General features: G+C 36.7%; 1 protein-coding gene across 3 annotated transcripts in view; it reads right to left on the minus strand.

The window, feature by feature from the left end:
- nek6 (NIMA-related kinase 6) overlaps positions 1-27,306 on the minus strand; it is a 93,069-nt gene that overhangs the window by 41,263 nt on the left and 24,500 nt on the right. The window contains exons 1-4 of one of the 3 annotated variants that reach the window (XM_066712909.1): positions 26,644-26,786; positions 14,172-14,298; positions 4,184-4,324; positions 3,781-3,843 (exon numbers count right to left, since the gene is read on the minus strand). In XM_066712909.1, coding sequence (XP_066569006.1) covers positions 3,781-3,843; positions 4,184-4,324; positions 14,172-14,298; positions 26,644-26,711 — 399 coding nt within the window. In that variant the 5' untranslated portion in view covers positions 26,712-26,786. Of the gene's footprint in view, positions 1-3,780; positions 3,844-4,183; positions 4,325-14,171; positions 14,299-26,643; positions 26,787-27,306 lie in introns of those variants that run through there. The other 2 variants (XM_066712910.1, XM_066712911.1) reach the window with 2 other exon arrangements.

Consider the following 27,306-nt stretch of genomic DNA (forward strand, 5'->3'; position numbering starts at 1 on the left):
GTGGGATGAAATGTAATATTATGCAGTGAAACAACTCATTTCATTTAAGGCTCACAGACATTTTGGAAAGGAGCTGCTACAAACGATGCTATGTTAGAAAAAATATGGATTTTTAATGATCAGGTGAACTTGTTGTTGCTCACCTGCCTGCTTCTGTGAGGAACCTGTTTATTAATCCACATCATAACATCCAACCACCTTAGTCTGACCTTCAGTGTTCCTCTGCTGGACCTTTCTCCGTAAAATGGAGGGATTTTCTGATGTGTACTATAGTCCCTTGGGGGTTCATTTGAGACCAAGCTGTGTGACCACAGTATCCAAGCATGATATTAAGCATGTTTGATTTAATAATGTTTTGGGAAGGAGGAGATGAAACGAGGAAGATCAGTCCTGCATGCCATGGTTCTTGAATAATACATCAAATTGGCTTGAATTCATGTTCTATTAGATCCCATTAAGAATTCAACTTTTTGAACAAAACAAGGATCTGAAATCAATTATCCTGTTACCTTGTTATGAATCAAGTGAAGGAGAATGAGGTGATTTATTGGATTTATTGAGCATGGTGTTCTGTCATCCAAAATTAAACTAGGTTCCATGCTTTGAGCCTCAAATTCATGGATAGGATCTTTCTTTCTCTCTCTCTTAGCACATAAATATATAGATTTCTCTCTGATTGCCCGTAAAATACTATGCACTGTGTTAACTTGTCCATTATATTGCTTATGTGTTTGCTTATTAAACCTGACAATTCAGCTGAAATTCACAAGGTTATAAGTCATATACAATGAGGGTTAATTGTACAGGTCAGCCAGTATTACTTTATTTGTTTTTCAAAAAAGGCAATAACCAAAATTTTTATAGCTTCTTACCAGGAATAAGTCCATGTTCCTTAATTTGTGAATTATGCAAAACACGGATACAAATGTTTGGGTATAAAGTTAAAAACATACATTTTAAACAAGGAAAGTAAAAAATATATAATGAGCTACTAAGAAACAAATCAAAAATAAATAAAGAATATTGGGGTTTTGAAAAGGGTATCACTGCCCTTAAAATACTAAATCAAAGGAAGACCAACCAGAATATCTCTTCCTCTCAAAGGAGTATCATACATAGACATGCATGTTAAAGGAAATTAATCTCTTAAGTGATGAATAGAGAAGACCAAATGGGGCTTTGATTAAAACACAAAAACCTGTTGACAAACACCAAAGAACTACCCCAAACTCTGCAAGGATATGAGGACCCCGGTGGAGATGAAGACCAGGTGCATTTAGGATAGGATTTAGGACTTTCTTTACACAAAGGGTTGCGGGTGTCTGGAACCGACCGCCATAGTGCGCTGTTGAAAGCTGATTCCCGGAGGATCCTTCAAGAAGCAGCTGGCGGTGATTCCTCGATCAATAAGTACTTGCAGCCAAACGAGCAAGACGGCCTGCGTGGCCGCCTCTCGTTTGTAACCTTTCTTAGGCTCTGATGTTCTTAGAAAATATCAAGATTGATGATATTTCTGGTTATGTCTATGGGGGACTGAGCCGAGATCTTTAATACAAAGTACGAGACAGTTAAAAAGGCAGGAAAAGCTCAATAATTAACCTACTGTGTCACATATCCCCTTCGATAATCTGTTTTGTTTTATATTATTATTATACAAGTCTGATGCTTCTGTCACGAGTCTGATAATGTTATACATAACTGTATTTGGTATTTCTCCCTGATGGTGGTTCAGAGATTCTTAATGCACTGTAATTTATGTTTTTTTACAAGGTATTAATACATATATGTAAAATGTCTCTACAAATCTGGTGGGACACGTGGTAAATCAGCCCTTCTTACAAATCCTTAACAGAAATATAATTCAGGAAACACCAGACATGCTGTTCATGGGCAATATCCCATCCTTTCCAACATCATCGTATTACAAATAAATACCAGAATGCAAAACCAGAGACTGCTGGCTCCTGCGCCTCACATGCAGCCATGCTGACCACAGCGCCCCTCAATCTCCCCGTTAAATACAAAGCAGATCTTCAACACACATGGCTGCGATATAAATCCTGTTTTATGGCCGCAACATTTTATGTAAAATTTGTAATGTGAGAAATGAATGATTTTTCCACGAATGTGACTGCAAATTGTAAAAATGTCATGTGCTTAATTTATGTAGCTGTTAAAGTACAACTGGCATGGGACCTATCACTTAACACTAGACAAACTGCAGATGTATTGATTTGACAAGTTATTAAATTCTGGCAGAGAAAGGCAGTGCGTTCGCAGCTCCAACACTGACAGAAAGTCCAGAGCTGGTCTCAAACGCCTGCAAATACGAGGAGAAGCCACATCGGTTCTGCCCAGAGTCTACGGAGAGAACTATTGCACCTGCACTACATTATCAAATATGCTGACCGGCACACAGTCATTAAAAAAAATGTTTGTCAGGATGATACCATGATCCTTGAAAACGGTTAGCCCAGTGCTTTCCCTGCAGTTTTGCAAAGGACTTACAAATCACTTTTACAGTAAAACTGTCTTTCAAATGTTAGCACAAATTACAGAGCCATTTCAAGGGGCTATACACTGCTTTGGCAAGCACTGAACTTTTTCTGATGGAGTTCTTTCACAATGACAACGTGGACTCCTTGTTTATTAACGTTTCAGTTGTGTCAATAAAATTGAGCAATTCGGAAAAAAAAACCTAAAAAAAATGATCTTCCATTATGAATCAAGAAGGCGGCGAAGCTCAGGCTACTATTAAATACTTGACATGTAATGTTTCCAGCTCAATGAATAACTCATTTCAGAAAAAAAGGTGTATTCTCAAATACCAGAATATTTTTCTTCAAATATTTGCATTGGTCTGATCTTAAATGTGCCCATTAGTGTAACAGGATTTGCTTTCAAAATATCCCAGTCACACACAAACGATTGACTGAAGTAAAGGAGGAGATTTTTGGAGCTTTATGAAACTCAGAAAATACGTGTGGCGATTGTCCTTTCTTATCCAGAAACCTTTAGAATAAATACATATAAATACAGATAATAATTACAATAAAAAAACACATAGACAACTGCACAAACAGCAGTGCTTAACATGGTTAGCATGGGCAACTGACATCAAAAGCCGATCAAAAGAAGCTAAATAAAACTGAGCTTGGCCAGTGTATGTATATTGTTCTTTTATGAAAAAGACTTTGTTAAAAAGAGGGGCTATAGTGGGCCATCTGTGGTTGACTGATCAACAAGAAAATGTATGGCATGTCAGCGATAAGTGAGGGCTCAAACTTCCCTGAAGTACAAAGTCTAATCGTGAAGACAGAACTAAAATATTTCCTAATGACTGAGCATTTACTGTCCTATGAGTACATTTCAACAAGTATTTTGTTGCTTTTGTCTCAAGTCCATGTCTTAAAGTGTCGGTTCGTTCATTTGACGGCAACAGAAGATATAAATAAAAAATGAATGTGTGTTTGTCTTTTCAGTCTGGTTCTGTACTGTATTGGGGTTTGTTGGGAGAGTGCAGACTATTTTCATAACATACGTCTCATTTAAAATAAATTCTCACCAGTGGTTACTCTCTTTTGATGTGATTTACAGTGCAGTGTATGTGAGAGCTGCTGCTCATGCTTGGCCCACCTCTTATAATAAATGCAAAAAGTTGTTTAACATTTTACATTACTGTTCCTTCAAACTTAAAGTGAGTGAAAGTTACCAGCATTACGTTACCATTTTTTTATATAAAGAAGCACTACTTATATTAATAACATAGTAATGTCTCACCTTAAGAAGGTCTATTTCCTTGATACAGTCTTGTCTTGCTTTGGCGTCCATCATTTCAAAAATCTGGAGCAGAACATTAAAAGCACTATGCGTTAGATGAATTCAGTTGCTTACATGAATGAAAATAAGTGAAAGGCATCAGACAGATAAAACACAAAACTTATTTTCTCTTTATATTTTAAGCAATTAAAGAACTGGTTCTTCTGGAATGCTTCAGGATGTGAGGTTGGTAATCCTTAAAGTTAATTATGTTAATTATTAAATAATCTGGCAATTTTACATTTTCTTTATTTGTTGTGTGTTTGTTTGATTGAGGAAACTAGTGCAATTATGCTTTTTTGTTTCCCTCTGGAAACCTGATATAAGTCTAAAGGCAGCATTACAAAAGCTCTGAAGAACTTACCTGGACTTTTTTCAAAGCGACCTGCTTTCCATCAAAGAGATACGTCGCCCGGTACACCTCGCTGAACTGCCCTCTGCCAATCTTCTTCTCGATTCTGAAATTAGCCAGGGTGCAGCAGTACTGGTAGGCAGGCATGTTTCTCTATGAAAAGAGATGAAACAAAATGGCAAAGCAACTAATTAGACAATAGTTTTACAAGCACTCTGATTCAAATGCATTGCATGCAAACTTTTGTTATAAAAAATATAGGCCTATAAGGAGTACATCTTTTCTATTTTTTGCCTTTTCATTTTTCTCTTCACTGCTATTTTTAGAATGGCTTCCTGATGTTATGAAATGCAATACAAAAGTTTAGGATCACTTTGGTCCACTTGTTATTATGAAAATAATATGGCTGGTAGTTTTTAATATACATAGTTTTCTAAATCATGCATCAATTTTGGCACCAGTGAAGACTTTCTGAATAATATTTCCACTCATTAGGCTGGTGCAGTCACACAGCGCCATTCCAGTGCTAAGGAATAGTTACAACCTTTAGGCCACACAACAAGTATTTGTGTTTGAATACAAATCACTAACCAAACAACTTTGCTCCAGCTGAATCGATGCACATAGTGCAGACCCTACTTCCTGCTGCTTCTTGACTAAAAGCAAATCGCCTTCAGAATAACATTATAGAGTACAATGTAGCACAGCCGAACTCCCATCAAAGCACTATTTATTCGGATGTCTGCTAGTTTGCTGGCACTTCAGTGAGGCTAGTTTGAAAAGGATTAATAACCCAGATGATTGATTTTGACCTTTGTGTGGATAACACTTTCAGCTGAGTTCTGACATGATTCCGAGGCTGTTCTTTTGAACATAATCCTGTATCAAACAAAAGGTCACATTATGACAGCGTTGATAATTGTTGGCTGCTCACATTCATTTTCTAAGGGAAAGAATCAGTTCAGGCCAAGGCATGAAACAATGTTCTTTGGAATAAAGTTTAAAAAAAGCATGCTCAACTTGATTATTTCTGATAGTATATTAATTAATCCAAATCATTCCAGTCCCCAGTAGAATTGTATGTTTTTAAGCAGATCTCATTAATGACTGTTGGACATAAAGCACCCTCACCCCCACCCCCTAATTTATTTTATATAATAATAATAATTCGGAAGAATCTGCAGCAACTCAATAAATAATCCACACATTTGATCAAGAACATGGTTTGAAATCCATAGTGTATTGTTACAAACTTGCTACAGGGAATTGCACATGACTGAACTGTATCTATACTTTGCAGGTTACTTAATAATACCTTTATGTTGGTGCCAGTCGTATTGTTTTCATCTCCTGCTGCCAAACACTCAATGACATGCACATTTGTATTCATTTTTCTTTTGCAACTGTCCCTATATTATTTCACGTCTCATCCTGCCCATTTTGAAATACAATATTATGTTTGTGGAATTTATTCAGAACTGGAAAAAACAACAACATTTATTATCATTTGTACAGAATCAATATTTTAAAAACCGTACATGTATTTTTAACTAATAAGATTTAAAGGTCTGCGGATCCGTGAGAGTGAGTGACAGCTGGCACGACCTTGCTAATGGGATATTTTGTGGCAGATCATAAATCTGTCACCAAGTAGGTGTAGGGAGGGCGACGGGGGATTAAGTGAAATTCTGTATAATTTTTTGTGTTTTGTTTAATTTAACAAAAACTAAATTAACCAACAAGTGCAGTACGAGAACCTTTGTTTGTTTTTATGCAAGACTGAACAAACATCTCAAGTACAACCATACAATTCAATCTCCAGCATCATGTCAAATATAAATCCTTCAGTGTTAATTGCAATTTAAGACTACAATGATGTAGAAAAAAGGTTTGGGTGAGTCAATGTTCGTGGCTTTTATGTGTATCCCCTATATGTATCTTCAACTCATGATATTTGTTGATAGACAGAAATGTTGAAACTGTTTTCCGTAACAACAGGTGGTACACAATATATGCTTGACAAAAAAGGAACTGATGGCTAAGTATAGCAAAAGAGAAGACATTTCAATTTTCACACAACATTGCATACAAAAAGCACTAAAACAAAACTGTTGCAACCTAAGAGAGCGATATCTTCCAACCACAATAATGAAGTCAACACAATAAGCAAGTACCTGTTTCACTTTTTACTTATGTGGCTTGTGGGTAATTCTGCTAATTAAAAAACAGGGGTCCCTGATTGCGTCAAATTCAGTGTCAAAAAATTATAAAAACAGAAACAAAACAAGTGTTTCATACAGCAGTTCTGAAAGTGATCTTAACTCCAGGTTGTTTATCGCTTCAGTGTCATGACAACAGAAGTTCGTTGTTACTGCCACATTTGTTTTCTGTGACTTTGTGACTCAGCAATGTGCCAAGAAACTATTATGTCTCTTCCAACAAAGCTTTGGATGGGTTTCTATCAATTTTATCTTTGCTAATTCGTGTGCATTTATCCAGACGCAGTTATATGCATCCTCTGCTGCCAAATGGGATTTATGAATGGCTATATAGTTTATAATGTAGTAAAATGAGCCTGTTACTTTTAATTAATTCCCCCTCACGTTGTTGTAACCCTTTTTCGAAGTCTGTCTTTTCTCACTAATCTTCATTAACCTATACAGATAAGAGCTAGGTGGTTTCATGGCAGACTACAAATGACTAAAATGTATATTAAATGTAATTAGTCACATCATGGCAGGCTACAGTTATATTACTCACACTGAATGGCCTGAATGTCTTTACATTATATATATATATATATATATATATATATATATATATTACCGTTTCAATCAAGGCCACAGAAGGAAATCTGATGCTATAAGTGTGAAATGCTATCTCCATGTCTTCCACTACTTCCAGTTATTGAAGTAGTGATCTACAGGAATTACAAGTCTCCCAGCCAACCTAAGGTAATCCAATAACTGCACAACACAGATTGAAACCAACATGTATTATAATAAGAGCACAGACAAGAAGTCCACAATGGAAGTCCATAAAAAAGGTACTATCTACCTAAAAGGGGGGGGCAAAATTGCGAAACAATTGCTTTTCTAACTCCTCAAAAAAGTATATATTGCCATAAACTAGAGGCAGTGGTATAAAGTTGTGATACGTGTGACATTCGTTCCTCGCGGGGTGCAGAGATCGATCGATCCCCTGCTCCTCATTGACACCCCTTGAACACTCCATAATGAGACAAAGAGAAACAATTGAAAGAGTAAGTGCTGAGGACAATCTGGCCATGGCGTGGTGCTAATGAGGGATGTCACGTCCCTGTGAAATTCACTTCAGGCCATCTTAATTTTGTTCAACCTTCTCTGCTAAAGTGGCTGCAATTCGCAGAAAGGGTCATCCTCAAGTAAGATGACACTTCTAGTAATTAGCACTAATATAAAGTATCTCTTGACAATGACAACTGATTGGGGGATATAATAGTACTCAGCCGGCGTTGTCTCCATTGCTGGCAGCACATCACTAAGCGGTGTGGCTTTCACAATGCTGTTTGCTGCCAAGACAGGAAAACGGGATCCCAAACTTCTTAGTTTCTTTACAGTAACCAAGCATGATTTGGCAAAGTAATTAGTGTTCCACTCTACTTGTCGTATTATAATTATTTTGCAACAGACACTTAACAGATACTGTAATTTTCTTGAAACTATTATGCCTTGACACAAGAATTTCTTCTGGAACTTCTCTTGATTCTTATGTGCGTATTTCACATGAGAATCAGGCATAATTTGAAAAAAACAGTGATGCAGAATGTGCTTTTATGACTTCTTATGCCGATGTTTTCAACAATTCCGATATTGTACAATGTGTTTAAGTGTCTATAAAATAAATTCACAAAAAGTAAATACTATTTATAAGACGAACGGTGATGAAAGGCAGTTGATGTAGGAGAATGACAAACTGTAAAAGTCCTAGAGCCCTGATCATTTACATTATATATAATTTCACAAGGTGCATTTTCTGCAACTAAAAAACACTGTCCAGCAAGAGGACAGCTTCATAATACAGCGTATATAATTTTGCTACTCTAATACTTTTAAATCTAAATATTTGCATCAAAGCTCCCTTTGTATTGGGCCCTATGCTCTATCCTGTAATTTATATTTTACAAAGCAACTGACATATTTTAAAATGTTTGAATATTTGAAGCATCATTTTTCTCAACGCCAGGCTATATAAATAAAGCTCAAAAGAAAACTGTCTTCATAAAATGTCACTGCTTCACAAGCAATATCCAAGAACAAAGGTAGGCTTCACACATCTGTATTTTAAGAACAGTCAGAAACTATACCCAATCTTAAAGTGGATATCCAGAGACATACTTTAAAACCCTCTCCAGAGCTTTTTAACTACAACACGATTGTTATCAATTTCCTGACATGGGTTGACAGTTTAAGGGCAATGTATTTGTATAAGATTAAGCATGGTTTGCTTACTAAATAAATAAATACATTTGAATGAATTTGGAGACACAAAAGTGAAGTACAGTGAACACATTTAGCTGGAGATCTGTGTGTGTTGTGTTGAAAAGAAAAAAGCCCAAAGTGACTAGAAAGATACTTGGTCAACTTTACCTTTCTTCTTGTGGCTGTAGGAGTCCGCTGATGCATTATTCAGCTAACTGCTTTTGAAAAGTGCAGTAAACTTTCAAATTGTCTACATCACTCCAACTTAACACGATGACACACTGCGCTACAGTGTGAAAACATCAGGCCACATTTGATAAAGTGCAATATTGACGTTATTTGTAATTGCGATAATTCTTCCTGGCACAAAATCTGAAGATTATAGGGTGTGTTTAGCACTCATGTCTGACTGCCATGTTGGAGTTAATGCTTGGTGACACTCAGACACCCCAGCTGATATGTTTTGGCACTGCGTAAGCTCCCAGCTGCACATTTACATATGCAATGACCTAGATTTGCATCCCCTATCACAGCCCATCAAGCCTGATTAAAGTAATGGAGCTTTTACAGGGAGCTCGATTATGGCAGTAGCTCGCCTACCTCCACAGAGAAGACACAGGTCAGCTCGAGCAATGACAGTCAACTGCTTTTCCACATTAGCATGGTCAATCCTGTAAAAATTGTCCATGTAATGCTTCTTAACAACCTTCTCTTATTGAATATTGTCGTCTATATACATCTTGAGACAATATTTATCAATCTATCACCAAGAGGAACCGTGGAGAGCTTATTTTCATATTTAAGGGTGGGTTTAATAAAATGTATTACATTTAAGCATGGCTATGGTTATGTGTGAAAGTGTTCAGGATTTGCATCTGCTCACATATTCATGAGAATCTCGTATTGTCGTTTGCACCACGAAACAATCATTAAAGGAGTGGGATGGAACGATCACTCAAGCCCTTCTTCTCAAACGAGCTATTGTTCTCTGCTCTGTTCTAGTTTTCAAACTCCCTGATCTATACATCAGCCTTTGTGGTTTTCAAAACATCTACTAACAGGTCTTCTCTCTGTGTTAATTTACAATCGGCATCACTGGGTTTCTTGAACACAACAAAACTGTTATCGCTTTAAATATGAAGGTTGACTTTCATTTGCCGTCTCGAGGTGCAGTGAGAAAGCAGTATCAAGTTAGGGTGACACACCCATACAACACGAACATGCTTTTGTTTTTATGAAATCACAAATATAGCCTTTGATGGCACTGTGACTTTCATGTTTTGTGTCAGGTATGCATTTCTGAATTCAAATGATGCTTTACATATTCAAAGCACAATTAGATTTGTGAAGCGATATGCAGTGTAGTTGGGGATGTGAAGAAGACCCAAGTGACCCCAAATCCTTTATTTCAGTCAGGCTTATCAACAGTGTATCAGATGATTAAAGCAAACCTACTCTTTATAATGTTGACAGACTGTAGCAAAATAGGTCTGATTCAAGAGTGTGCATTGCCTTTTTAACACAGCCTTGTAATGTCCATATGATGATTCAGCCACATTGGGAGATTGCCTTCTCAATTTGGATGAAACAAACAGACATTTGTAACTTCCGTTTTCTGTGTTAACACTGTTCTAATTACCCAATGAATGTAAATATTTATTCGTCGATTATGTGCACACATTTGATTTGTATTTGTGATGCTTAACAGCAGTCTCACCCTGTCAAATAACTAAATACTCAATGCATTAGTATTTCTTTCTTTTCTTTATCTAATCATTGCCAATTTTGTTTTTCACGAATCCAACAGCTTCTGAGCTGAACAGAACAGTGGTTTCATAAAATGTACAATGTTTCAGTTGCCTGATGATTCAGCACATTGAGCCTCGCCATACTTAATGTAATTTATGTCATTTGACTGTATGAGAGCGCGAGAAAGGTTACGAACAAGAGGAGTCCATTCATCCAGTCTTTTTTATGAAGTTACCAGGAAAACGTCTTGGTGGACTCTAATGAATATCGCTGCTGTTACAGAATCAACAACATAACTCAATAGCTTTTTCACCGCATTTGTCTGCAGTTCTCTGTTGTTTTCAGGCTTGAATATTTACTTCCCTGTGTCCTCTGGCCTTGCATTGTGAGATGAGTTTAAATACATTGACAGAGGTTGATATAGGTATGTGACTAGAATGCCTTGTAAACATATATTTTGTATTTATGTCATTTATAGGAACTCAAGATAATGAATGTTGACTACTAGGTTTTGGGGGGAGGGGGATATTGATATTGCATTGTGAATTTAAATATCAGTAGTTACACTGATGCTGAGAAGATATCCATTAGTAATTTCCATTTATCCAGATAAAACCCATCTCACAAAAAAGGAAAACAAAAAAGTCAATCGTGGGTGCATGTATACTTTACATCCCATTTAGCTTCTTTTGATTAACTGCAGACAAATTCATTTTAACTCAAGGCAGACAATGTGTGGTATAGCATCTTAACCCCAACCTGACATACATAAAATCCCTGGCAACTGTGAGAGAAAGGTTAGATGTAAATTAGTGTTGAAGTATGTTTAATAATTAAGGACAGGGTATGGAAATGCAAGTCCAGCTTGGGAGGCATTGATCTGTGGATTTGTGTTTTGATATGCGCAAACCAGTATATATCCTGAAGCAAAATGCACTCTGTGGTATCATCTGTGGATAATCACAGATCAGGATGTAGAAAATTCACCTTGCGTGAATTTTTGCGTATTGCTCTGGGGAGGAACTGACCAGAGTTCCACACAAACCGAGTGCGTCGGAGATCGTTAATTAATTTAGCTCTCAACACCTAATGCCTAGTGCTGTGGAGTTGCACATAATAAAAAACTAGCATATTTCAGTGGTATCTCTAAAGTAGAAAATAATATATCTGAAGAAGATTGTTACAGTATTTGCAAATAATGTTACAACAAGACAAAATGCCTACATATTATACAATTACTGAGCAGTATTGTAAAACCGAAATGACTATAAAACACTGGGACTGTGTTCACAGTGATCTGTATAGCTGCACTGGTATTATGTCTTCACAAAGAGAACACATTGTACTTTTTAGTTTTCTTTACTTTAAAAATGATCACCAGTTGGAAGAATAACTAACCTTGGCCTATTTTATTTACATCATGTAGAAGGCTTTTGACGTTCCGCTGACAATTCAGATCATGTTTATAGCTCCCATGGATGGATGGGACTTTAATTAGAAAATGAACCTGAAAAACTAGGCTTAAAAGCCAGGGTCTGGTTGAATCCAGACCCGATTGTGACCCATTTGTCTTTATCATTGGTAACCATGGCGTGAAAGATATTGCAAATGTAAATATTTGAAACCGTAATATTCAAATATCTGGTCTTGGTTTTTCTGGACATTTGAACACAATAAAATCATTGTTAGAGCAATATTGTATTTGCCAAATTACATTTTTGAAATCCAATTAGCAAATACAGGTTGACAAAGCCTGGCATTTTCCAGCCCTAGTCTTTTTTCTTCTTCTTTTTTTTTTTTTTTTGTATTTACGTGAGCTCATTCTTATGATTGAGAGTCATTATTAGTTCCTATGATACTGATGTCCATCCCAATCAGTATTTAACTGTAATGACTTATATATGCATAGGCTTCCACCTGTGTGATTCTTATGGCTTACTTGTTCATAGGCAGTCACATAACAGATAATTAGATTTTCTATTACATGCAATTCCAATGTAATGGCTATTAGTAAATAAAGCCAGCTGCCATGTTGCCACTTAATTTTAGATTCAGAGCTATGACAATACTAGAAAGGTAATACTAAACTTATGGGATACATTTATACTCGAATTGTAGAATTTCCATTTCAATAGAATGGAATTAAGAGCCAGATGATTCTGGTTGCTTGATGTAGCTCATTACTGTGTCTGTTGTCGTCTCGTTTCCACGGAGGAAGCTTTCCAAAGCTACAGGGATTTCCCGTAATAATTCCAGTGACACTGCTCTGTGTTGCACGCTTTGAGATACGTTTTATATTTAATAGCAATGAAAAGGATCCATTTACATAATCGATTTTCTAAATCTCTTTATTCTGATGGTAAAATGTCTGTAAAGAACTTTAATTCACTATTCTGTTATGCTCATTTGATGCTACCACAGTCTTTTCGCAACATCATTCTTTGTATTTTAATAATTTGACACCTCCTATATACGTAAACATATGTGCAGTTTGGTGTGGTGATGGGCAAGTCCTGTTCAGTAGTAAATGCTTCCTTTGAATCCTGATATATGGTGTAAATTACCTGACAGGAAAGGAACTACTGAAGATTTTGCAGCCAGGTAGGTGTAAAACATTGATTCTGACTGGAGATGCACTGTTGCAAATCAGATATAGATCAAAATGAGCATAAAGCACAACAAAACAACATCGAAATATATATGTATAACATAAATCTGCTGAAACTGCATCCCCACTTACGTTTTGCTCACTTAAAGTATGACCCTGGGCTATAAAGAGGACCTTGCATCATGGCAGTAGCAGATGTTCAGTATTACAGTATTAGCTACTAATTGCACTTAACAACGATGTAATTACAAACTCAACTCTACTCCTCCAAGTGACATGAAAATATCCATTACATCAGAACAAACCCAGTGGTACTTCATGGAATAATTGCTGTGCTTCTGCTTGCTTGCCAAATGAAGTGGTAATTAACCTTAATTTGGAAACCGCAATTGGGTATTATCAGTGGATTTATCAAGGGGATTAAATATTGTTAAATTACTTAATTTGACAAAATGATGGGTTTTTGGGGTTCCAGTAATATATTTAAGAGCCTGGGGCTGATTTCTATTGTCATATCCCAGCTAAGCATTAAATTATATCAAAGTAAAGACAGGAGACGTTGTGTAAGCGTTCCTGAGGTATGCCTTCTGAATACTGATGAATGTTATGGGACAAAACAAAACACGTGCCTCCGTAGGAACAGAAGATCTTGAACGGACTGATTTGGAATTAAGAAGCACATTAGACTAATTTTATATTTGTTAATTTCAGCTAGATGTCCAAATGTGTGTGAAAATGCTACTGGTGCCATTGTATTTTTCTTTCATATCAATATGAAATGAGTCACGATACAAAACTATTCAAATGAATTAAGGCAGAGACCAAATCATAACTTTGAATTACCCACCGATCGTGAATTACAAACTTGTGTCCACTCATGGCAACAGATGCCATTTACTTAGTAGCCACACTACTTATAAACGCAATTAGATACCAGTTTATAATTTGACATTTGCAGGTAGGTTCAAGCTTTGAATTTGGTCGACTAAAATAAAATGTGCTGGTCGACGAAAACTTCTTCCAGTTCTTCTTTAATGTTCCTTATGTAAGATTGTGACCTCTGCAGAAGATGCCATGTTTTGGAGTATAACCACCATCAGTTTAGTGTATTGATCTGTGAAATGTTGAATCATTCACCTGAAACTAGGGAAGACAATCCATAAACAGCTTCAGAAGCTCATACCTGGCCTTCATGCTGGTAATCCTGCCCAGGGAGATTATAGAGGAGTTTGTTCTGGTCTTCTAGACTGTGCTGATGGTGACTGTGCTGTCCTTCCATAGTAACATGCCAATGAGATCTTTTAATCCTGCTGAAAAAAGAAACCGTGTGTTATAATGACATCTGCAGCCATACAGTCAGAGGGAAAATGTCTCTTGTCTAATTATACATTAAAAAATAAAACATAATTGTGAAAAATGTTGCTTGGCACAAACATTTCAATGAAGAGGGAGACTATATACTATAAAAAGAAAATCAAAAAGTTTAGACATGTAAAATAGATTGAAGCCTTTGCGTGAGACTACTGTCTATTTGTGACAAATCATTGTTTATTTTACCAATGAATCAGTTCATGCTTTAAAGCTTAAAATATCTGAACAGTTCTATTTTTACTCTGTACTTGCAAAGTAGTCTCTGGTATTTGATTTTTACTTCAGAATTATATAGTATCTGACATAATGGTCTCTCCTGAGGCCACATTTCTTACAGTAATAAAGCATCTACCTAAATTTAAAATGAACAAAAAGCTCTATGTTATATTATGAATATTGGAAAAGCAGCAGATTATATATATAGAAAGCCCAAATGAGGAGGGCACGCATGGCTGACAGGTGTAAGACAGACACAAAGACAAAAATATCTATTGGGGTAGTTACTTGCTCATGCATCTGCTGTATATAAATACGAAAGCCTGACAGAAGCAATCAAACACCATATATTGTAACAGACAAACACTTAAAAAGTAACTATTGCTCAATTTTTGGCACTTCACAAACTGACATTGATGTTTATTATATGCAACTTATACCTAAGTGTCATTTACATTATATTACTGTTAACATTATTATTGTTACTGGCTAGGCTCTCCGTGTTAAAAACTGGATCTGAATTCAACCACATACTTTTACGACACTAAGTACTACATGACTTATGTTAAGGGAGTTTGCTGCTTAAACATTACTCTCCCAGCTGAATGGACAATTTTCTTAAGCTTTTTACAAAAATAAATAGGAAAATTGTATTAGGGGACTTGCAAATTAACTGTGCATGACTATCTTAAAATAAAATGCCTTAACTGATTCTGGCACATGTGGAATGAGCTCGATACACTCATGAAGTTACTTTGGATGATAAACAAAAGGAGAAATGCATTAAAACTAGGAGAATCAGATTTTAGCAGGTTCTGGTACTCTCTTTCACGTGGGAAGGAAACACAGTGGAGCTGATTCAACTCTGCACACTACAATAAATCCCACCGAGTAGAGAGATTCCTGGAGAAAATAAACAGCCCTGAACAATCATCTCTCCATTCTCCTGGGCTTTCCAAACCTGAAACGTCCACAGATCAGGTTTACTTTTCTCAGTGAAAGGATGCAAATGGTTTCAGAGTGAAATACAGCCGCCTAGTTCACCTGTGAATTGCTAACCGCAGAAAAGCCCAGAAACCAGAGGGACAACAAAACCCATCATTTACATAACATTAATGAGGCTCATAAACACGTCCTAGTGCATTATATCATATTTTATTTGTAAAAAAGATTACACTACAAACATCAAATTAAATATATATTTTAATTCAATGGGCAAATTGGAACTTTTGACAAAGGATTTTTCGGCCTAACTCAACTACATGAGCAGACAGGTCAGTCTTCTCGAGGTATTGGCTTTCATTTTATATATCTGAACATGAATTATCTGCCACACACATAACCCTGTCCTGCGTTGTGTTGCCCTGTGTATCAGAATGTAACCGTCTTGGTAGAGGACGATTAAAAAACTTGCCCGACTCTAACAAGGAACGACAGCATGGTACACCTTTAGCAGCAGTGCAAGGCTGCCTGGATCTGTGGGCACTGGGGAATGTAATTGTAACATAAATCAATCAATCAATCTAGAAGCACACGTTTAAATGACTCCTTTCACTGGCAGACAGCTTGTTATGACATCTCATATTAAAGGTGTCTCATATTCTCCATATCTGTATTTCTACAGTGCAGACACACACACCTCTTACGTCATGTAAGGGGGGTGTAAATAAAGCTGTTCTCGACAGAGGTTATATCAATAAAATTAAAAGAAATCAAAACTATTTTTTTTTAATCTTGTAGAATTTTCACATTCTGAAAATAGAATCTCAAAACATGAAAAATTAGATTTTCTAAAGTTTAAAACATTATTCCCAGGTTCATGGGAAATAAAGGGATCTCATTAAATATTTTATTTTCCTTATGACTGTCAATTGGAGCAAATATATATATGTTTATGTGTATGTGTGTCTGTATATATATATATATATATATATATATATATATATATATATATATATATATATATATATATATATATATATTACCACCAAATTCTCAATTTTATCTGCCTAGGAAAGCAGTACAAATTTTGAATACATAAGCAAAATGTAGATTAAGTGAACAAAAGCCTAGTTTGCATCTTAGTAAATTTGATGACTTTGCAACTTGTCTTTCCCAGACAAAGTTATGATCCTTTTTTTGATAAAATCATGAAAACAATGGACTGTGACAGCAGATTTCTACACTGCACAGCAACCATAAAGTCACCAGGTCCCGAATGAACCACTTCTTTATCAGTTAATTCAAAATGAATGTCTTAGAATGAGAATGTTTCAAATGAAATCTAAGAACGAAGGAAAGCTGCTTTCACTCTCCAGAGTGAATATTAGAGCTCAGACAAAATATAGCGCACACATTTCCACTGAGCTGGTACCACTGGAAGCAGTCAGAAAACAATAACTTTTATTTTCCTTCACAAAAACGTATAGCCATACAATGACAAAGAAATGTGGTTTTCCAAACAGTTTGATTTCAATTAACAAAGGTTCCAGGTCAAAAGCGAAACAATCCCACCCCTTTTTTTTTATAACAGCCACAAAGGGCTTCTCAACTACCATCTTTATATGAACAGAACCACTGTCTGGTTAAACGCTACCGTATGGCTGCCTTAATAGGGTTAATTGATTGTCTGAGCAACCAATGAAGGATCTGCAATCTCATCCTCTTCAATCACTCAACCATCTCGGAGAGACACATAAAAGCACTGGGAGGTAATTAAGATGTGGGGGTATAGAGTGTGCTCACTGCATCACAGTCGTATTGATATGGCTGTGTAATTACAAAATCAATATGTTTCCCTGTGTACCTCTTAGCAACATAAACCTCCCATGTAACATGCTAATTTAAATCTGATTTTCTTTTCCTAGTTTATAAACTAAAGAATATGGGAAACCCAATAAGACTGATGCTTATAGATATAACACTTACATGTGATGTATTTATGTCAGATAAGTGTCATAGAAATGTGAGTGCTGATGTATTTAATCTAACTTTCAGGTAAAAAAAAAAAAAAACTTTTTAAATATATTTTCATGGGTGAGCAGTTATTTTGTCATTGCTGTGCAAGCATTCTTATATCATGCTCCAGTGATATTAATTCAACTTTAAATATGCAACCCACAGAAATATAACCGTTGAAAACTAATGTTAAATGATCCATAGCAATAGAATGCTATTATTCTGTTTAATAATGATAACAAATATAATATATGACTTGTCCTTTGTTATTGCCTTCCTGACACATCTACTAAAACCACTTTAAACTTCCTGTTTGACACAATTCCTGCAGTGATATTTATAGCTCCCTAACAAAACCGAGAAATGGACAAAATACAAAAATAAGCCTATTTTACATGTTGGTACACGAGGGAAAGAAAATAAATACGTAATAATCCAAGAAGGGAATGCTGTAGTGCAAACTGTATTACACTACAGTAGAAAGAAACCAGTGAGTGATTATTCTGAGGAGTTCAGAGGTCATTTCTAGCCAGTTGTTTATTTTCCCTTTGGATGGCTAGCTTGGGAATTTAAATGAGATCTTACAGAATACTCAGTATGTTTTATGCTGAATCCCAAAACTGAGACGGAAAGTCACCTGGTTGTGTTAAAACGAATGCATGAATCACAATGGCAGAAAGCACTGGTTTGGCAATTACTGTGACAACAGCCTTGGCATTTTACCAAATTTCTGTTTGAGGATAAATGAAGCAAGCACGCCACCGGATACAACTAAACAGTCTCACTGCTGTAAATATTTCGAGCCCCCTGAGGGAAAGAAAGGTATTGTGTTTCTGTTGTTGTTGTCGTTGTTAAATGTGCTTTAAAAATGGCAGGGAAGTTTTCACACTCTGGTCAGCGTACAGTTTCACATTTGGATGTTGTATGATGTATGAAGGTGTAGCTTCCTGTTAGTTCTCTATTGACCTCTTGCCTGTCATGTTTTGTAAATATTTTTATTTCCAGATTTTGTGTAGCACAGCTTCGAAAACAACTTCGAACTCAGATGGCCATACAAAACATTACCACGAGTTTACAAGTGTACACCTATTTCTACCACTAAGCCACAACACACACTGAATGGTCAGTTTTTGCAGACACAGATTGAAAAGTGCCTCACAGATGTGTAGAAAATATGGTTAAAAACCAACAACCTTGTTTTATATTACATATATGCAGAATACCATTTGTTAAAATGTAAAAGCAAACAGAAAGGATTTTAGTCATCCGTAAACGTTTATATTGGACAGTACATTTTTACACAACTAGAGCATTGCTTACATTTATTGGATTTTTATGGCTACAGCACTGATGGCCCTGGTGCAGAAAGTAAAACTTTACAGAAGGAATTTACATGCGAGTCTGTAAGTTCATTTTCATAATAAAGTTATTCCATATGCTCGTGCTTGGCAAGACTCCAGAAAACCAGCAACTGTTTGGGAGAATGTTGGCAGACAGTCATTTGGGTCTGTTGCGTTTGGCTATCAGTAGTGGGGCCAACACAGATTAATAGCTGACAGACATGTCTTGAGTCTATGTTGTACACATAACAATGCAAAATTCTAATGAACAGAATTATATTGGAATCGGCAAATGCTTTCCACATGTTACACTAATATCCTGTGCAACATTGCTTGGGAAACAAAATAAAAAATAAATAAAAAATGTGATTTGACATCAATAATATTTCGATTTTGATTGATTGCACACTCACTCATATTTACACTTTGTGTGAGTCCTTCTGTTTCATTTACAGTTATGATTTATATCAACATTTGCCAGGGGTGTGGAAGCTACAGTTTTCTCCAAAAATGCCTTGCCTTGTTCAAATCTATCAAGAAGCACTTATGCTAGATACAATGAACGGAGACTGTGTGATGATAGTGGATCAAAATAATGATTTCAGATAGCAATGTGACTGCAGCCATAGTGTTAACAACAGCTCAAATTGGATATGTTTTTGGGAGAGGCCTTATATAGCTTTGGTCTGTTTTCTATTTCATGATTTCACTGTACTTAATGTGTTCACAACTGAGGTGTTGTATCAACCTCACTTCTGTTACTAGTCATTGTAACTACTGTACTCTTGTACATTTTACAATTTTATAACGGTAACGACGATCCCTCATCCTGGGGGAGATTTCAGATTTAGCGTATAGCTGGTGTGCCGATTACTTTATTGTTGTTTAATTTGAATTGCCTTGATTGATAACTTCATGTTGTGGGCTGACAACCTGGGTGTGAGGTCGTTTGTAAATATCACAAGGCCTTATTCATGGGATAGTGTCTGAATGTGAATGAAGCCTCACAGACCTTGATGTTCTAAGATTCCCAAGGGTTCCCAGCCTCTAGGCTACACAAAGCAAAGTGTCTGTATGGCCTGCAGCTTTTCTGTAATCTGTAAACTGTAAATTAACCACTAAAGGTACAGTACTGAACCGGGAAAGAATTACGAAACAGCAGTTCAGATTGTAAATGTGGCATTTGTACATAAAACTAAAAACTAAAACTGAACACAATGGGCAAAATTCACACAAAACTCAAAAGTTCAGATGGAAATGTATCCTTTCTTTTCATTAGCCTTAATTTTAATTCAAGTCCAACAGTATGGTTGTCAGGAATCCTGCAGAATAAATATATTTATTACAACTAATGTGTCCAGTTGCTGTATTCTGCCTGAGGTCTGAGATTCCTTCTGAATTCACTGCATACTGAGAAAAAGCAGCAAAGTCTGCCTGGACTCAACAGAGTAGCTTAAACTTGTGTGACCTAATAGATAGCAAATTACATCATTTTTACTCGAATGCATAAAGAAATGTGCACCTATCTTTAAACCACAAAGCCATGACCACATTGACGAGGAAAGCATTGTAGTCAAACCCCGTGACTCATATTGAAACAACGTGAGTGGAAGCAAATGTTGTTATAAATGATGTCATTAGGGTACACTTCTTAAATCAGTATCCATCAGATTATTTTAATATTGATGAAGATCCCCTTCAAATTATGAATGCCATTTAAGTGTGAAGAAAACTCCATGCGTGGGATTTTTGTTTCTGAACTTTCCCCATAACGTGTCAGTCAGAAATATATAGTTCATCAATGGCTTCAAGATGAATAATAAGAATGATGATAATGAATGTAGTTCTAATAACTAATTTTAATTGCATCTGATCAGCAATAAAAAGTTGGCAGCTCCTTCATCACAATCTGAAACGCCTGGCTAATCTCAGGGTTGAAGTTGTCTGAGGATTTGGATTGGAGGACACTAGTCCGTTTTCATTTCTGGACATATAAATAAAAAAAACATGAAAGAAAATGAGCACTTTTTATGTTATAAAGGCTACTGCTGTAATAAATGGCAAACTGCAGGAGAAAGTGACAGCTGGACTGTGGACTGGCCAACTGCAGAGTGTCCCACATCAGCTTATCAAAGATTGAAAATAACCGCAGTCACACAGTAAGTCACCCTAAGTAGGGCTCGCAGAGAAAGCTTAACTCATCACTCGGCTGTGGCAAAATCTACCTTCTTTATCACTCCCCACAACTGTAACCTTGCTGTAGGCGATAAAAATATATGCACTTACCTGTAGCCTGAGCAAGGGGGATGAACGGGGTAATTAATACAGGCCGATCCACCAGAGAGAAAGTGTTCTGGGCTTATTAGGCGAGCTATTTGGGTCTGGTTCATAATTGTTTGGAGTTAGCAGCAGGGGAAGTGTAAGTACTAAATATCAGAGAAGAGCTTTTGAAAAGAGATACTATTCACATGACACCAAGTCAGATTCTCCCTGGCACCCTCGGGACTGACTGTCCTGCTCATAATTAGCAGTCAAGGCTTTTCAGCAAAGCGACTGCCCCTCCAGGTTTACACGGCCCCTTATATTTAATGGTTGCACACGAACTGCTTAAGGATTCAACATACAATAATAGCTGCTATTGTGATGTTATGCAGGGCTTTATCAATGGGAAATTATCAGGAAATTTCAAACCTGTTTGCAGTGCATTTGAAACATCGGTATCATCCCCCATTAAGATCCTTCTCTGTGTCCCCCTGAAAATAATTGCTAAACACCACCATGGCACCTTCATAATTGGTCAACTTTTCAAGAGATTCTGTTTGTCATCGCGTGAGTTCAGTTGAAGTCTGATCTTAATCGGTTTGGTAACTGAACGCATCATTCAGTGCTTTAATATAAAAAGGAAAGTTCAACTGTATTAATTCCAGTTCAAATTAATTCCAACACGAAAAGTCACATAAGAACAGTTTAAAAAAATAATAATGCTTTGTAAAAATGTGAGAGTGAGATTTGAGAAAACACCCCAAAGAAATTCCCCAGTGGTATTCTGAGAAAAATTATTGAATGTAAACACAGAAAAGTCATCTGTGTTTCAGAACACAATATCATTAGTATCTGAACTTCTTTAAAATAGAAATGGAGAAATTGATAAGGAGTTACACCAACCCCTGAGCATATTCCTACTTTGAAAACAACGCCAAATAAATTCTATAATACTAAAAGTGCAGATACTGAATGTTATACAGAATGCAAAAGGCACAGCGTCTACAGATGTTAAAATGTCAGACAGCGACCGCTCTAAAAACCGGGGATAAGTCTCTGCACAGCTACCAGAAGGCTACCCAAGATTGTTGGCAAGAGAGCGTGAAAAAAGAAAAAGAAAATATGAGTCAAAGACACAGAAGAGGTTGAGACGGCACAGGGGGCAGTGGAAGTGTGTTGATGCCCTATAAACCACGAAACAGCTGGAAAGGAATGAAGATAAAGCTCTGAATGTTTATTTTAATCTATATAAAAACTTCTCTAGGCTAGACATCTGCCCATATATGCCAGCAGTCAACTCTTCAAAGAGGACAGAGTTTTTATGAGAGACAGTAATGGTCAGGCTATCGCAAGGTGTGAACCGCACTGAGCATGTGTGATTTACCATCAGTCAAACAGACCCAATTCCTAGGACTCCTCGGTACAGATGATGTGCCAAGACTGGGAAGCAAATCCCACACATCGAGACTGCTGAACTGATTCTGACACTGTCTTACTCAAATACATGCCCGTTTCCTCACATCTCACTGTGTGTAAAAGAATTAGCGCTCTAATAATCATTCTTAGGCACTTTAAATGCCAATACAATAGCCTACACCTTTTCATTTCCATAAATACCCTTGCTTATTAGGAAATGGGCTCATATATTCAACTTGTAAATGTCATGTTTAATTATATTATAACCCGACTGAATCTTTGTCACACAAAGTGATTGAGCCTGCGGCTTCATTCTACTCAACACAATGGGAGCCCTTCGTATATAAATATATATACACCTAATTTACAGATTGAAGCCTTAACGTCTGCCGCATATGAAGGTATTGCTACTGTAAATGGATCAAATCGCTCTGCACTGCAGGCAGGATTCAAGTTGACCTGAGCGAGTCCCCCACTGCAGAATGACTCACCACCATACCATCCTAAAAATATTAATAGAAGTAGCATATAGGCCCGCTTCTGCCATCCTGTCTGGCCTCTGCTCAATTGAAATCTTTCCTTTTTCTGCATCCTGTGCAGATTGAGATACACCCTGAAGAGAATGGAAAAGCAAAGGGCATTCTGCTGCTCTGAAATACAAGACATCTCCAGTAGCTCCTCCTACCGATTAAGGTTTTATTATCATTAAAGAGCAAAAACTTTAAGGTTAAAATACAGCATCATTTTACGGATTTTCACCTAGATATAAAATTCGACCACAGCCCTGAGAGGGAATTTGATTGACATGCTCAGGGCCAGAGCAAGTAAATCCCGTGGCCCATAACGCATCTACAGTACCAGTCACTTCTTAAGGCCTGCACAGTATTATTTTGGCAAAATATGGGGGGTAGATATGACATCAAACGGAATAAAAGCACAATCATTTGTTGCAGACGTCAGAGGTCACGAAAGCTCTTATTTCCATGGCAACATCATCAAAAAATACTGAAAGCGGGTTGCATCAGTCCTTCGAAAAATACAGGCAACTTAAACATGGAGACTTAAAATTAAGTCAAAGGCATGTTTTAGAACTCTCCCTGCTTCGGTTTTGTTAACAAAATCATGTATTTTAAAAAGAAAAAAGGTTGAAATGGAAACTTCTCTTCTTATTTATAGCAGACACCATCATAGCTAAAATGTACTAATTCTTAGAAGAAGCTTCACATTTGGCACAGGAAATGCCACCTAAGCTTGCTTCAGAAATGATTTACAGCTATGAGTAAGCACCATATGCAAATAGAAGTAAGCCAGCTGAGTATAACTGGTTGAAAAGTGCCCCACAATAGACGGCTGCTAAATCCAGGGGCTGAGATGTGCTCTCACTTGACTCATTACAGCTGAAAATAACTCTTTTAAAAGTATACAGAAATCCCTGTGCAACATACTGCTATCCCTGCTTTTGTTACAAGATTACTTTTCAGCCTTTATTTTTAGTTTCTTGTCTACATGTCTAAAATCCATTATAACCCCCCAGCACTCTTCTACAGAGGTACGAGATTAGAGCTTTCCAAAATCCTACATTAAAATGATACATACAAAAGAGTGTTTCACTTGAAATGCACGAGCTGTCATCATCTGATCATAATAAACCCCCCTCGCCCGGCTGAATACTTGGGAAGACGAAAAGCTGAATTACCAAATCTCATCACTGTGAACAGGTCTCGTCATTGAGTCTGAATTTCTTCCAGTATTTTAGTGAACTCAGATATTCTTCAGTATGATAATATGTGAAATTGAAGTCCTTACCCTACAAATCTGACTTTTTAGCTCATCTAAATGGCAAAATGAAACAATTAGGCTTCTCTGACGAGTCTTTTTGCCTTTTATTTATAACGTTAATGAGTTTCATATTGTATAAGATTACAATCTTTCTTAGAAATGTAAGAAATTAGATTGTGGTTTTGCCTCCACTTACTAAGAAGTCTCCTGTCGCCACTGATATACATAGATATTCACACTTCTGCATGCACACACACACACACACACATATATATATATATATACACAGTGTACATAAAGTGCATGCAATTCAGATTATATCATTATGCTTTTTATTTGTCAATATTTTGGTAAATAAAATTAAACATCGGCAGTGATGTAAATGGCAGAAATCCTCATCTTTTGCTTCTCTTCCAATCCACCTATTTTACTTTATTTTCAGATCCTACCATCTATCTGTCTGTTGTCAAAAACATTGCACTCTCCACACTGTCCGCTATGAAAGACCAGATCACAAACACCACAGCCGTGCTTGCTGTTTAGGTTTATTGAGGTGTAATCTTCCACCATCATTTACATTGGTGAGTTATTATGCTTGACTGTATAGTTGTGTCACCTTCTACATTTTCACGCACTACAATTATGTAAATCTGCCTTGGTCAATCGATTGTGGCAGAACCACAGAAAAAGAAAGACCATGTTAAAGGTGCACAGATAGTGTTATGTACAGAGGTAAACTTGTATAAGGACACACATTTCCTGTAAAGGTTTGCACATATGAGTCAAAGCGGATAGTTTTAAAATGTGCAACATTAGTTGGTGCCATATCACATAAGTATGACTGTAAGATATTGTAGACTTGTGGCTGCTGAAAGCCACTATGGGGACTACAGTGGAGGAATGGGAAACGGTGTGAATTGGCAGTGGAATCCAAACAAGCAAACAAAGAGCAAGACTTAGGATGAACACAAACTCTGGATTTCAAATCATCACCCAAGAGATGTGTGTCCACAACTGTGTCTGCGCCTAAAGCTGATACATCGATGGAAAACACAAGAACGAGATGAGTTTTGAGTGACAGTTACCAGTATACAAATACTACCACAAGAGAAAATGTAATCCGTTACATTTACTGGCTAAATTTACAGTCAGATTTTGAGAAAGTATGTATCAAATATCAGATATCAAAATATGCCAAGATGTAATTTAGTCCAGATGTGGTCACAGATGTGGTCATAATAGATATTTGCATTGCATAAAGACACTTAGAGACAGGTGGGTTTCTGTTTTCAATATTTTTAATGTACGTTTAGTTCCTATTTATTTGTACAACATTGTGAAACTACTATACATGTACATATATAAATCTAAGTTATGCACAAGGGGGGAGGACATCCTTCGTCTTTACTCACATACCTATTTTTTTATCGTGAAAACTTAAATATTCCTGCATACTATTTATGCACACTCTGTCTAAGGAATAATATGCACTAGCCCATCATCTCCTACCAACATGAAAACCTGGACTGTGAAACTCTGTAATCTTTAGTGAATTCAGATAGACGGCTGGAGTTACTATCCTCATTAAAGACTGACTCCACAGTAAGGGTACACAAAGAGGCAAGGAAAGGTGGTGCAGCTCTACACACTCGCAACAAGATAAGATGCAAGTAAAAAGGCATTACAATGCTTCAAAGTTGATAGAGTGTTTCAAAAAGAAAAGGAAAAAAAACCTTGAACCTGTGAACTCAGCAGCAGCAGAAATGCATTTAAATATAACAATATTTAGATTCGAAAACCTACCTACAATACTGAACATGTTGCCCTATTGCCCTACTCAAGAACAAATAAGGAATTAAATTAATAGAGAAGTTTATGTGTGTGTTTGTGTGTTTATATATGTGTGTTTGTGTTTTTATTTTTTTCATTGCTTGCTTTTCCAATGCTATGCACACTAGACATTTGCAACACTTCTGGTCCTAGTTAAAAGCACAGAGATATCATGCCACGTGAGAGTAGAAATATTTACAGAGTGGTTATCTTATTGTGCATGCACAAAAGCATATCTTAGTTTGATATATCTATGTATGCATAGGTTTTAAGAATATTAGTAGTCTTTTTTTTCCCTCCAGTTTATAAGAAAGTTAATCAATTCACAGATGTTTCACACAGGGAAAAACAACAGAAACTTTTGTTCCATTAAATTGAAAAAACAAACTATTCTGCTTCCTGCAAGCAAGCCCACAGTAGTGAGTGTGCAAAGGAATGGTGCACCTTTAAATAAATCTGTCCTCTTTTAGCTGGGCTACTTACGTTTCCTCAGTATGCTTGTCACCGCAGAGAAGCTGTCTGCAAGTCGCGGCTCCCTGGCAGAGTGTCATCTGATAGCCCAGCTGCAATAGCTTCTGATTAGCCTTTAAAACCGTTAATGATAAAGTTTACTTCCGGTTTCCTTCTCTGCTGCTTTTTCTCTCTCTCTCTCTCTCTCTGGACAGCCTGCTTTTCAGTCTCACCAACCTGCAGCAGAGAGGTGCAAGCTTGGGCTCCAGCGCTCACTATAGAAAGGTCTGATTGGGTCAGGTACATTCATGGAGCTTGCTTGTTACATTTTCTCTTCTGTTTTCAAACGGTCAACACTTCAACACTATCTGCCTGTTTTCTTACAAATCTACATCTGTACTGACTAACTCACTGAACTCTTTTTGAGGTACCATTTGTCATCAAGGAAACCTTCTCTAGGGAAACAGATAACTCAGAGTTGATTGTAATGAACGTGTAATCTGTAATTAGGTATTACAGTCATTCCCAATAGCTAAAACAATACCTTACAAATGTGCATCCTGCCCCTCAGGGATAGGAAGGAAATACACATATGAAACTAAGTTGTATTATGATTGGTCCAAAACCTTATTTGGGACCAGAGTGAACTGAATACAAGCATATTGCAGCAATTTGTATATGGTATCTTTTGCCACA

Source organism: Amia ocellicauda, chromosome 9, assembly GCF_036373705.1.
Source record: "Amia ocellicauda isolate fAmiCal2 chromosome 9, fAmiCal2.hap1, whole genome shotgun sequence".
Lineage (NCBI taxonomy): Eukaryota > Metazoa > Chordata > Actinopteri > Amiiformes > Amiidae > Amia > Amia ocellicauda.